Source organism: Erithacus rubecula, assembly GCF_903797595.1.
Source record: "Erithacus rubecula genome assembly, chromosome: Z".
NCBI lineage: Eukaryota > Metazoa > Chordata > Aves > Passeriformes > Muscicapidae > Erithacus > Erithacus rubecula.
Genome location: NC_136661.1, coordinates 9,965,310 through 9,977,039, shown reverse-complemented (window position 1 = coordinate 9,977,039; position 11,730 = coordinate 9,965,310). Strand labels below are relative to the sequence as shown.

The following is an 11,730-nucleotide window of genomic DNA, read 5'->3' as shown; positions in this document are numbered from 1 at the left end:
TCAGGGATAAAGCATATTATCAAGTCCTAAATATATGCATGGTGACTAACCATATGAAAGAAAGCACATTTGGAAACTGCTAGCAAGATGATGAATCAGGCTTTTCCAATGTATTTTTTGGAGAGCCATTGATTTATTGTGAAACAAAATCTCACAAATTTTTGTGAAACTAATTGTCAAAAGTATTACAAAACACCCAGCATATGCTAATGGTAGGAACACCAAAAACAAGCTAGCTCCAGCTGCTGGAAATTACCTCCCATGTCACACACTGCACCAAACAATGGCTGGGTTTTGGTTCCTCACATTCCGAAAACCATAAAGACTGTTTTGAAGTGGAATACGTAAAAACATAAACATTAACAATTTCAGTGTCTAAGATTCAAAATAATGCTAAGAAAATTTAATAGATAATTCTAGAAATAATGACATATAGGAGGGGGGAAAAAAGCCTGGTAAGATATTTTCACTTTTTTTCAGGAACAATTGGATGGATGGAGTGATTTCATATATAGGAATTTATTCAAGCTGATGGATACAGTTCAAAATACTAAAATGAGATTTCTACAATAAATGGAATAATGCAAAGGATTTATCGGAGAAAAGTTTATTTGAAAAACACTCAGCAACTATTATTAATATTTTTTTTCCCCTCTACATTAAATTATTTACATATACTATACATATTTATATATATATCTATGCACACACACACACAGAGTTTGAATTGTGTATCACTATATTGTATCCATAAAGCCATGTATCATACAACAACTTGGTTTAAGATTTTGCATATCTTGGATATAACAGGCTTCTTTTTGTTTTCAACTGTGCAAAAATTAAACAATATAAGACATGTTATCTCAGTGCATTGCTAGTAATTTCCTGTAGATACTGTTATTCACATTAGTAGTCAATGTAGCCCTCCTACTACTAGTGGTAGACATCAACTGGCCACTGCTGTTGCTACTGTTAGGATCAAAAGTCTTTTTACAATTTAAGAGACTGAAAAATTGTCTCTGATACTGAGAAGAAGCATAGTAGTAAATAAAGGGGTCAATGCAGCAGCTAATGCTGCTGATAGAAACACACAGTAGGTATGCAAAGTAGAGATACTCTAAGCTGTTGTCAAATGAAAAATTAATATAATGAATTAAGAGAAGAACATTTGTTGGTCCAAAGCAAATAATGAAAACAGAAAAAACAGCCACACACAAGAGCAAGGCACGTGTCTTTTTGTTTTGCTTTGCAACAATGGTGGAAGAACTAAGACAGCGAATGATACACACATAACAGACAGTAGAAATTATAAACGGCACAATGAAAAACACAGAAGAGAAGACAGAGAAGAAATGGACGTAATAGCCGTGAAGTTCGGATTCTCCCAGCACGTCGTGGCAGGTAGTGATGTTTAACCTGGGTATTTCCATTGTTTGCTCTCGCAGGAGAAAAGGTATAACCCCAGCTATTGCTACAAGCCATATGATGCAGCAGACCAGTGAGGCTCGAGGCAGGGTACGCCACCCCAGGGACTGCATGGGGTACACCACTGCCAGGAAGCGATCGAAGCTTATGCTAGTCATGAGCATGACTGAGCAGTACATGTTGCAGAAGAAGGCAGCAGTGATGAAACGGCACATCTGAGGCCCAAAAAACCAGTTGTTTCCAGAAAAGTGATAAACAATCTTAAATGGAAGCACACTTACAAAGAGAACATCGGCAAGGGCCAGATTCAGCATGTATATTACAGCTGGCTTTTCAATTTTCATCTTTTTCAGAAACACAAGTATTGCTGTAATGTTCAGAGGGAGACTCAGCACAAGCACTAGGGTGTAAACTGAAGGAACAAAACAAGTCAGCCACGGACTAGTGAGGTATCTTGCTGTTTGAACTGACATCATTCGCTGTCCATGTGGGAATGATCCAGTCTGATTGGTGTCTCCTGATCCAACTTCCAAATAATTTTCAGTATCATCAATAGGTATAAGATCAACCTCTGAACTGAGAGAAGAACGTATGGAAAATGTTCTGGGGCCTGGTATCATGAGGCTGCTGTTATTTGGGAAGCCTGGAAAGTAAGAAAGTATTAAAATTAATAGGCCAATATTTAGACGGTATGGGGAAGTGAAAAACAAGTTAAAAACATCTGTCAAGAAGGAAAGATTACATTAGGTAAACAAAATAATAAGGCTAGCTTTCTGATTCAAAGCACAGGTTGCTCATGGATCAACCATTTTATTTTAGCTCCTCCTACTACAAATTTTGGTAAGATGTCCTCCCCTGCCACCTATCTCTTAACCTGAAAGCTTTTATTAGTTGTGATTCTAGCTATGGTTAAGGATCCAATCTAATCTATGCTTTTTTTGGGCAGCTTTAACACAAACACCACAATTTGCCAGCCTTCATGCATTTTGTAAGAAATGAGATGCTGGAATAAATACCTGTAGTCATCCACAAAATTCCTACTAGAAGTACTCATCACTAAAGTCACAAAAAGTGAAAGTGCAATTAAAACACCATGGATTTGAAATATTTCTGTGTGCTCTGGAGACATCTCACTCAACCCGAAGGCTCCCATCAGGAGAGGTGGCAGAGCCATTTTCAAGGTAGATATGGATCAGCCTTTTGCTTGCAACAGAGAGGTAGCCAGGGATTGTGCTGGAATACTTCCCAAGTTTTACTTATCCTAACCCTCAGTGGGCAGGACAGCATGTGTCTGGTGTACCCCTGGGGCACTTCTGAAGCCTACAGTTCCCTCTACAGCAAGATATTCTGGAGCATGGTTTGGGAGCTAAGTCAGGACAGGGTACCTCTGCTTTTTGAATGTAGTAAGCCAGGAAATCAACACAATAAAGTGTTAAATGTGTGGCAGAGGGTTATTAATATAAAAAAGAAAAAAACCCCAACCAATCAAAAGATCCATTCAGGCATTATTTCAGCAAAGTTGTTTGTATGGAGAAATACTTTGTAAGACTGTCATTTTCAGTTTTGGCTTACTCTGCTTTGGCATAGAATAATTCAAGTGTACTATGGATAGACAGAAGCAAGAAAGTTACAACTACTCAAAAATCCAATCACCTGTTTGGCTGTGCAACTGAGCCTTTGTTGGATCCTAGGCAATAAAAATAAAAATGAGGGTGTCTTAGCTCAGATCTGTGAGCTGAAAGTACGTGATAATGAATCACCTGTGTAAGATGCTGCTTGTTAGAAGCAGTTATTTGGTTCTATAGTAATTGAAACCAATATTTTTAACCAAAGCATCTGAAGGAAGCAGATGGCAAAGGGAAGAGTGGCTGCAGCTTTAAGCAGCCAGTTACCTCCCTTTGTGAACAATCAGTGAGAGAAAGGCCCTACCCGGGATGGATTTCTGTGAAATTCAGACTTGAATGTGGGGGGAGATCAGAGAACTGGTAAGGCAACTTGGTGATTATATTTAGAGTAGCTGTGCTTTATGTACCACGCTGTGTCACAGCAGCATTCTAGGGGCAGAGAGACAAAGGGGAAGTGTTTGAGAGAACAGTTTTCATATGCAAAGTGACTAGATTGCAACCTCTGCCGGTTAGAAAAAAAGCCTCCGGGAACTTGTTACAGACTGTAGTAGGAATGATGCAGTCTGAGGCAGAAATGACAGAAATACATGAGATTTGGTGACTGCACAGAAAGGTACTAAACGCATTTATACAAGGGTCTATTCTCTCTTTTTAAAGAGAACACGAACAGGCTGAACTACAGAGCTTCAATCTATAATACTTCTTCATAAATTTAGTCCAAGCAGTTGGATGGCTCAGAGTCAGATCCAAACTTGGCAGTCAAGTTGCAGCACAAGTTCTTTTGTATGACACCTCTAACTTCAGCCTGTGGCTGATATCAAAGAGTTTGGAGATTTTCTGTATTTAATGATCATTGCAATAGAAATACATCACAAATGACACCACTGGTCTTCATTTCTTTGGGGAGGATTGTAACTATACTTGAATGAATCTCCCCCCCTTACCCCGATTTCTTATGCCCAGAAGCTTTTCTCCATGGTAAAGACATCACTAAAAGTGAGGAAAAATCTGCCAACCATACCTATTTTATCTCCAGTACACGCAGGTTTCATGAATTTAAGAGTTTTAATTCAGAGTCACTGACCCTTAATGACTGAGGCTAAATCTCTTAGTGTGGATGCCCTGGGTGATAACCCGACACACTTCTCATTACTAACTCCTAACTGAGAACAGTATAAAAGTATGCTACAAGAAAAAAATGCTATGACTGAGACAGGTACCTTTTACTGACTAGCAGATTTTGTCTTAGCTATTACTTATAGTCAATTCAACATTGCTAATAATCTTAATTATATCCAGAATTCTTGGAGTAATCTTATTTACAAGTTTATTAGATGAAAGGATTTAGAGTCACTTTTGCAAACATTTTCTAAAAATAGAATCCTATTACAATAAATCAGAACAAAAATTTATAAATAATTTAGGTTTAGTTAAAATTCTCTGGAATAATACTCCAATTTGGTGAAAAGTATGTGTTCTTCGTATAAGCAGAGAGTTCTAAGTCTTAACATCACCTCCCCGCTGACTCTTTTGTGTCAGTGTTTATATGAAAAAGCTGAAGATAGAGATTTATTCATAGAAGGGAACAGGATGAAATCATGTCATATTATTACAAAAGATCTTCATGAACCTTTATAGCAAACAAAAACGTCTGTGGGGGAAAGAGGCATTACATTTAGATGGGGTTAGTACAAGACTGCCAATATACAGTAGCTCTACAGAAAAGGTTTTGAAACTACTAATAGCTACAACTACATCAGAATCTGTGAAACAATTCTTTCTAGCTGTTTTCAAGCTATAGATATAATTTTTCTAAAACATATTTCACTACAAATTAATTTTTTTAAATAATTCAAATAATCTTTTTTCTAAAACATATTTCACTACAAATTAATTTTTTAAAAATAATTCAAATAATCTGTTAGGAAAACAGATCACAAATGTTCAAGGGGTCATCTTATTTTTCTAGGCTGTCATTCCGTGTTTTGGAAGAAGTCAAGCTTGGTTGATTTCTCTTTTTATAACAAACAGTAACACTATCATACCAGCAATGTGACTAACCACTCTATCAAAACCCCTATAAAATTTAAACAGGTATGAAAGAACAGTATTAATAAACTAAGTAACAAAGTAACCAAGTTATACGACGAACAAAGAAACAGCAGGATAAAGCATTGACGTTTTATCCTTGTGGCTTGTGTAGTCAGAACACTGAATGATAAGCAGTCTTACCTTTGCCTTCAATTGCTACTTCAAAAAGCAAAAGTTACATAGAATCAGTTGCCTGTAGACACTCAAGTTGCCTGAAGTCTTAGTCCCTATGGTTTTTTCATCAGCAGTCCAACAAGGATATAGACGAATTATGTAGAAAGCTCAGCAAGTTTGTGATTGTTTAATTTGAGCAATCCATAATGTCCTATTTTCTATCGAGTATTACACATTGTTCATCTCACAATCAGTATACATATATGCTGCTTACCCTGACTTTTTTTTTTAAATACAGAGGTATGTTGTAATTTCTTTTCATGTCTGTAGTTTCATATGCAAGTGACTACTCTGCATTACTATTCTGTGAAAGAATTAGAGAGCAAAAATGCAACAGCTTTGACCAATCTTAAAAAGCACTCTTGAACTCAAGAAGAAACTTGAAAAATATTTCTGTAACTTCGTAAGTATGGACAGGATGTAACAAACCAGCAGACTTCATATCCCAAGGGATATCTTTGTGATGTGAGAAACTGGAGAATGGGCTTCTACACAAGCCAATTAAATACATTCCCCACGTACTGCTGGACAACAATTAATACTGATTTCTGGGCATTAGTGGTGACAGCTGCATACTAGTTTATAACAAATAGGTTTCTTTTACCTCCCCTTTGCATAACCCGAAGTGATAAGCATTTAGAATCTAAATTACCCAGTGGCCCATAAATCAGGCATGTGAAGGCAGACTGTGAAGTCCCTGCCAGACACAATAATGAGCAAAATAAGACACAATCTTGTAGGAGTGATGACAGTTATTTGCTTTAATTAAAAAAAAAAAAAAAATCAAAACCAAAAAACCCCAGAACTGATTATGAGTTCACATCTCTATTTAAAGAGAATTCATTATTAGATTACACAACTGATGTACTAGCAATCTGAACACATTTTCTTGAACTATTTTTTTTCCTGGAACTGGATGGCTGCTCCTTTTTGCTCTTCTTTCTCATCTCTTTAACTACATATGCTAGCTTCAAACAGTAATTGGACAGATAATATGTAGGCACTTAATACCAACCTACTGCCAAACTAGTGCTTTTTCACCTGCCCAAAGGAACAGCACAGGTCAGTAATATGGCAACTGTGCATATAGTGAAGGATGGGGGAAAAGTAGGAGAGAAGCTGCAGGTCAAGACCAGAGCAGACCTCAGGATACAACAGTGCATGGGCAACAGGAACCAAGTACATTGTGGTAAAAACAAGGAAGGTTGTCTAGGACAGTGGGGAAATTATATTATTACAATAGGAGTGAGCGCAAGAAGAGCAGAAGACATATTCAGATGATCAGGTTTTGTTCTGTTGTGCATGAAGTAACTGGAAGAATAGCACCCAATAGTGAAATCTTTTTTGTAGCATTTACATATATAGTTTGTCATTTACACCACCACCCCCTTTTCTTAAAGATATTTTCGTTAGACTTCCCATATGAACATGATTTCAACAGCTTCATTCCTACCTGTCCTTGTGCCAAAACGTTGTCTAGCAAAAATTACTTGCTCTCTCTGATGGTTCCCTTCCAGCATAGTTACAAACACTAGCTCTATCCCCTTTAGCTCAGCTCAGTAGCCAAAGTATGCTATGCTCTGAAATTTCCTCTTACCTGCTCATCTCATCAGCCCTTTTACATATGTAGGACCTGCGACTTTACTGCAGGCCATCTAAGTTGTTTCTATAACAGCACTATCACCACTAGCTGATTGAAAGAAATCTTAAATTGAATCAAGCAAAACAGTAATAGCAAAAAAACTTGTGCTAACCTCTAAATGCACAATCCTTTGTACTGCTGTACCCCTATCACAAAGTAAGAGGTTACATGCATGCATGTCTTTTCTCACACTCTTTACCTTAGCATCTCCACCGTCTAACAAGCTCTGAGCTGGACGGATCAATGGCTCACCAGTTAGGGTACCGATGTTGCTATTAGTGAATAATATGAAATAACCACGAAAGTAACCTATCTACTTGCGGTGGATATTCTGAACTGTTTTGTGCTGGCTGATCTTCCGAAGTTTGCACTGCCTAGAAATTCAGCTGGCACTTCTTCTGTTTACGTTGTTAATGAAAATTAAGAGAATCCAGCAGCAAGTCTCGCCAGTCTGGTCCGTTCCTCCACCACCTGCTACTGCCCGCCCGCCCCCTGAGCTGCGGCGTCCCCCCGGGCCATCTCACCACCAACAACAGCCTCTCCTGGCTGCCATGAGCACAAAGAGCCCAAGGAGGCTCGGTCCTGGAGCTCCGGAGCGGGGGCATGGAGCCGGTCCGTGCGGGCACGCGATGCTGGGCGCTAGGACGCGGTCCTTTATGGCCCGGGATGGTTCCGGGAGCACCCACCTGGCCGGGCCGCCGGGCAGCACAGCAGCACCAGGGCGCACAGCAGCGCCAGGGGCCGCATGGCCGCGCCTTGCTCCCCGCAGTCCGTCCGTCCGTCCGTCTGTCCGTCCGTCTGTCCGTCCGTCCGTGCCGGCAGCGCGCGGCTGGGGAGCGCAGCCCGCAGGAGGCTGGAGCTGGGCGAGAGCCGCACCGGGACTTCCTCCTGCGGCAGGGGCTCGGCGGCACGGGGAGAGAGGGAGGGAGGGAGGGAGGGAGGGGAAGGAAGGGGAGGAGAAGGCGCTGGGGCGGCCCCCGGCGCCCCCCGGGACTCGCAGCCCCCGCGCCCGGCCGGGACACGGGAAGCGGTGGCGGCTCGGGCGGGTCCGGAGCTCCGGAACAAAAGGTTAAACTCGAGGAATTATTCTGAGATAAGTTTGCCAAATTTGCAGTCCGAATGACTCGCGGGAGCAGTTCCAAGGCCAGATGAAATGCCTACATTACTCACAGCTGAAAGATCACGCTGGTTCAGAAAAGCCCCTTACAGTTGATCTACTTCGTATAAAGGAGATGACGTCCAAGCTTGTATTGCATGTGTTTAGTAAAATGACTGCTCTACAAACACAGAGCAACCCGAAGGTGATTCATTGCCTAGCTCTGCAGCCCTGTCTGCTGTTCCAAAATCCCCGAGAAAGTGGCGCCACTCCCCAGTCCTGTGGCATGTGTCGTGGACAAACTGGAAAGCTTCTGCACTCCATTGGAGATGCTCATGAATCGAGAGGTGGTTGAAACGAAACCTATGTGAAGGTTGCATAGGAAAATAATTTGGTAATTTTGCAGCTGTTATTTAGATGCTTTGCTTTGTAAACTTCCCACTGATGTTTAAGCGCTTTGTGTTTGTTAAGCCGGTAAGACAGTCAGAAGCTTTAAAGTGGGGGGCTTGCTAGGGTGTGCTATCCATGCCTCAGCTGTATATCCTTCTGTTTACAGCAGTATGGCCAAAAAAAGGGAAGGAGGGGAAGGTTGATTTGCGTTGCTTATATGTATGAAGTGCCTTTACTGCTGCAGAAATACCGACCTTTGCTTTTACTGGTGACTAAAAATCATGGAAAACTAATTTCCCTAATCATAAGTACTGGTTCCCAGTAAGTTCTGTCTCTGTGGTGTTCCTCTCACAGTGCTACCACTAGTATAGCATGGTTGAAGCTGACTCCATTTCTGTAGAACAAGAGATAAAGTTTTACTGCTGGGCAGCCTTTCTGCAGCTCAATCATACCACATGCTCTAGGGAACCTGGAAAAAATGCCTTATACTTAATTGAACTATTCATCTGTTTAGAAAATACCTTAATCATAGATAATTATTTCGTCTGGGAAGAAAAAGTGAAGCTATTCTTGGTCACTTCTGCGGTCTCACAGTTCTATACACATACACAAAGTGTGCTCTTATAGCTTTCTAAACCCAAAATAGAACTGAACTAAACAGGTAATTGTAAAATTGACTCACATTCTCAAAAAAGCATATATTGTCAGCATATTTCGTACCTTTAAAGAAACCTTAACCAGTGGGCCAATGCTTGAGGAATAAACTAGATAACGGAGTTTGTGAAACGTATGAAGAGAAACTGACATTGAACCTCCAGGAAGTATTTTGGTCACAGACATTGCAAACAGTCATAGGCCTATGCCCTTTCATCATTGTAACCTAATTATTATAAATACAGCAAGTGCCATGCTTGTTAAATTTTATGCCTGCATATGAAAACTAAATTTAAATTGTATCCTGTAGTTTTGTGAATCAACTTCCTCTCAAGATCAACTTATTCTAACAGAGGTGAAGAGTTCATGACTTCTGAAGCTTTAGTTTTTAGTTCTACTTCTTGCAACTTTTTCAGAGTTTTGGGTGTTTTTTTGGTAGAAGTCTGTTACAGAACAAAACTTCATTCCTGTTAAACACACCAAGTCTACCAAAAAAAGACTGTACCTATCTAGTGAGATGCTGTATCATTACTGTTTTTTGTGGAAGGAGAATTTTCTTGCTGCCAATATGCAATTATCCTGGTGCTGAAAGATGAGCATAGAAACATACCTCAGGCAAGGAAATCAGTCAGGGAGGTAGAGGCTTGTGTATCTATGTTTGAAATCACATGCAACTGTCAGTGTTTGGATTTTCTGGGAATGAAGGTTGTTCTTTTACTCCTATAGTCTGTAAAAGAAAGGTGGACAGCTAAAGGAGGTCTGCAGATCAGTGAAAAGGGAACTAGAGCAAATCTAGTGCTTGTGTTCCTTCTGCCTGGTCTAAGCGGAAGGATGTTGTTCTGCAATTTTGTGCATATTTTTGTATCTTCAAGAGGCCCTTGAAAAAGTTCCAAAACAAACTAAGTTAGCTGCCAAGCAGTCTTAGTCGACTCTAAAGACATGTGACAGAAAAATGAAAGCCGTGGGGTTAACAGACTAAGACTATTGCCTATTTTAACTTCACTACCACCAGTGAAGGAGGACAAAGTTGAGAGATAGGCAAGTTGTTGAAGGAAAGATGCATTTTCTCCTGTAGTGACAACTGATGCATAGGCCCTATTCAGGTGTACTGGCTTTTTTTCCTCATATTTTGAACAGCAATGCAAGTCTTTCCACACCACCATCTCATGACTGAAGCTGGTTTCAGCAAGGCCTATATGGTGTTGAAATCCCCACACTGCATCTCACAGTAGCCTTTAAAAAGCCTTTATTTTCTGTTGTACTTAGTAGCTGTCAGCAGCCCTGGGTGATAACAGAATCACTTTGCTCATTTGTGTGGTACCTTATACTACCATCAATCTTCTGTGTAGGTAGAAAACATTGTGGTCAGTCCTGTTCAGCAGGAACATATTATAACTCAGTGACAAGGCCCTAAATGGAACTAGCTAATTAAGCAAAAAAAGCTTATAAAGGAATTTAAAGGAATTAAATGGAAATTACTCTTTGATGTGCACTAGGAAGAACAGGAAGCCCAGGAAATGGCTGGAAAAGGGATATGCAGTCACACAGACTGTACCATTCACATTTGTCATTATGTGGAGACCAAAGAAGCTTTCTAAGCTTGCCTGCTCCAGGAAATAACTGAGGAGTGTGCTACTTGCATTAAAACCAGGCAGGTACTAGATGTCTCAAGTCTATCACACAAAATTGCATATCCAGGAGTGAGTTACTCCCATAAAGGCTGTGAAGCTCTGGCATGTCTCACCAGCACAACTCCAGGCTTTTGGCACGTTACCTTAGGAGTTTGTTCTTAGGAGCAACGTCACACCTGTGGCAGATTTAGTGCTCAGCTAGAGTGTGTTAAAAATATAGCCATTAGTCAAGTCTGTTGCAAATAAATAAATAAAGGGGAACAAAAGATTGGGAATTTAATTAATATTCAAATAAAATTCACTTCTCTTCTTTGAAAGGAAAAGTGAAGTGCAGTTTTGGCTTTTCTATCCAGCTATTGTAAGTGAACCAGGGTATCAATGCTGCAGCATTTGTGTCATGTTAAAATGCTTATACATAACCAGATAGAAGAAAAATGGAATCATGTAGTAGTTTTTTAATCCTTTAATTAGAGATATTAACTCTTTTAAAGTAGTCCTGTGTTCAAACTTAGTCATGCATAAATTAATATCTCTGGCAAATGTAATAATTTTTCAGCTTGTATAACACGACAGATCAATTATTATATCAGCTGAGCTTGTAATCCATATACCTGCCAGTGACTTTACACTGTTCCATTCCCTTACCAGGATTAATATTTATTTAATATTTGCTTTTATAATTCATTCCATATTGTCTCACTGTCTATCTTTTGAAGTGTTTGTCACAAGAAAAGTGAGAGAAGAAAGTATTTTTTTATTTGCCACATTACCTGTGGCACAAACCTTTGCTCTGTAGGAATAAGTGATAGTTCCTAAGCAAAATCATTGTCACATTCAATGGCACAAAGGCCATGAAGTCTTTACTGCCAAGCAGCTTTCCCCAAGAGTACTGAGGATAGTCTTAATTGCATGCAATTTTACAAACCCACTAAAGGAAGTTCTTTCAATTACCATCTAGATGGCAGCTTTTATAATTCCTTGAAATGAAATATAGAGACCAAG

At 39.8% G+C, this 11,730-nt stretch overlaps 1 protein-coding gene across 1 annotated transcript; it reads right to left on the bottom strand.

Moving 5' to 3' along the window:
* Nucleotides 1-591: 591 nt before the first annotated feature.
* F2R (coagulation factor II thrombin receptor) lies at nucleotides 592-8,002 on the bottom strand. The gene is made up of 2 exons (XM_079330074.1): nucleotides 7,644-8,002; nucleotides 592-2,068 (listed from the first exon to the last, which is right to left on the bottom strand). The coding sequence occupies exons 1-2, from the start codon at nucleotides 7,702-7,704 to the stop codon at nucleotides 864-866; spliced, it is 1,266 nt and encodes a 421-aa protein (XP_079186200.1). The 5' UTR covers nucleotides 7,705-8,002; the 3' UTR covers nucleotides 592-863.
* Nucleotides 8,003-11,730: the final 3,728 nt, after the last annotated feature.